Source organism: Arachis hypogaea, chromosome 11 (assembly GCF_003086295.3).
Source record: "Arachis hypogaea cultivar Tifrunner chromosome 11, arahy.Tifrunner.gnm2.J5K5, whole genome shotgun sequence".
NCBI classification, from domain to species: Eukaryota; Viridiplantae; Streptophyta; class Magnoliopsida; order Fabales; family Fabaceae; genus Arachis; species Arachis hypogaea.
In genome coordinates, this window is record NC_092046.1 from 144551401 (window position 1) to 144552738 (window position 1338).

General features: G+C 42.1%; 1 protein-coding gene across 1 annotated transcript; it reads left to right on the forward strand.

Annotated features, from left to right (window-relative positions):
• Positions 1-873, forward strand: LOC112722108 (uncharacterized). Its single transcript, XM_025773082.1, has one exon. The coding sequence runs from the start codon at positions 1-3 to the stop codon at positions 871-873; it is 873 nt and encodes a 290-aa protein (XP_025628867.1).
• Positions 874-1338: the final 465 nt, after the last annotated feature.

Sequence of the window (1338 nt, forward strand, 5' to 3'; positions counted from 1 at the left end):
ATGCAAGACAATGTTGATTTTAACCAACCATGTGAAGACATGGAGGTCTCTGCTTCGTGTAAGGAAGTTGTCCCCAAAGCGGCCAAGACTTCGTATAAAGATACGCTCCTCACAATGGCGGGTTCCTCCAGAGGTGAAGACCTTATTGATATGGAAGAGATTAGTGAAGACATCCCTAATCCAAAAGACAGATGGTACCAGGATTCCGAGAGGGAGAATCAGGAAGAAAGGCCATTCGACCCTTGCCCTGCCATTCCGATTTCTAAGGAAGATTTTGATGAGTGGTGCAAGCCATGGCGCTCCGCCCTGTTTGTGAAACTCTTGGGGAAAAGAGTGGGGTTCAGTTTCATGGAACAGCGTCTCCGACGTGATTGGGGTAAGAAAGGTTCCATTAATGTTATTGATATGGATCGTGATTATTTCTTGGTTCATTTTACAGATGAGGACGACTACTCTTACGCTCTAACGGAAGGACCATGGATGATAGTTGGACATTATCTCATTGTACAAAGATGGCGACCGTTTTTCCTAGAATCTGAAAAAGCAGTGAGGAAAATTGCGACTTGGATACGGATTCCAAACCTCCTGATTGAACTATATAATCACAAATTTCTATGGAGGGTCGGCTCGACGATCAGACATATGCTAAAGATTGATAGGACCACCTCTATTCATTCTAGAGTCCAATTTGCACAAATCTGCATGGAGATCGATCTTGCACGAAAACTTGTTCCCAAAATCTCTATTTTTGGCTCAGAGTTGAATATTGAATATGAGGGCCTATATCAGATATGCTTTACTTACGGTAAATATGGACATCGTTCTGATATATGTCAAGAAGCTCTGGTAAAGAAACCAGCAAACAATGAATAGGACGGCACCGTCGAAGCAAATGCCGAATCTAGCAACCAAACCCTGGTCGACCGTGATTCCAAGGAAGGAAAGAACGAAGAATCTGGGATTTCCTACCGTGATAATCAAGGTTGCACTGATTTTGGGCCCTGCATGATGGTCAAGCGGCCTAATAGAAGAAAGAATGTGTCTAGTTACCAAGAAAATCTAGAAAAATTAACTCCCATGATTCTGAAGAAAAACAGGAAAGATTTTATGAAGGCGGCAATCATGCTAATTGTAACAGGTCTCAATTTAATACCTTATATGAGGAGGGAAGAGAGAGTACATTCGAAGATCAAATGCATGAAGAAACAGAAACATATGCAAATGTTGCTGATGGACCGGTGCCTCCTAAGGCCCAAAAGGATGTGACAAAAAGTCATTCAATTCAAAAAAAGATCCTTAAAGTTGGTGCTGGTAAAAACCCACAAGGTGGGAAAAAGA

Bases quoted from the DNA above. Each gene is read 5' to 3' on its own strand.
- LOC112722108 (XM_025773082.1), top strand. From the start codon at position 1: ATGCAAGACAATGTTGATTTTAACCAACCATGTGAAGACATGGAGGTC.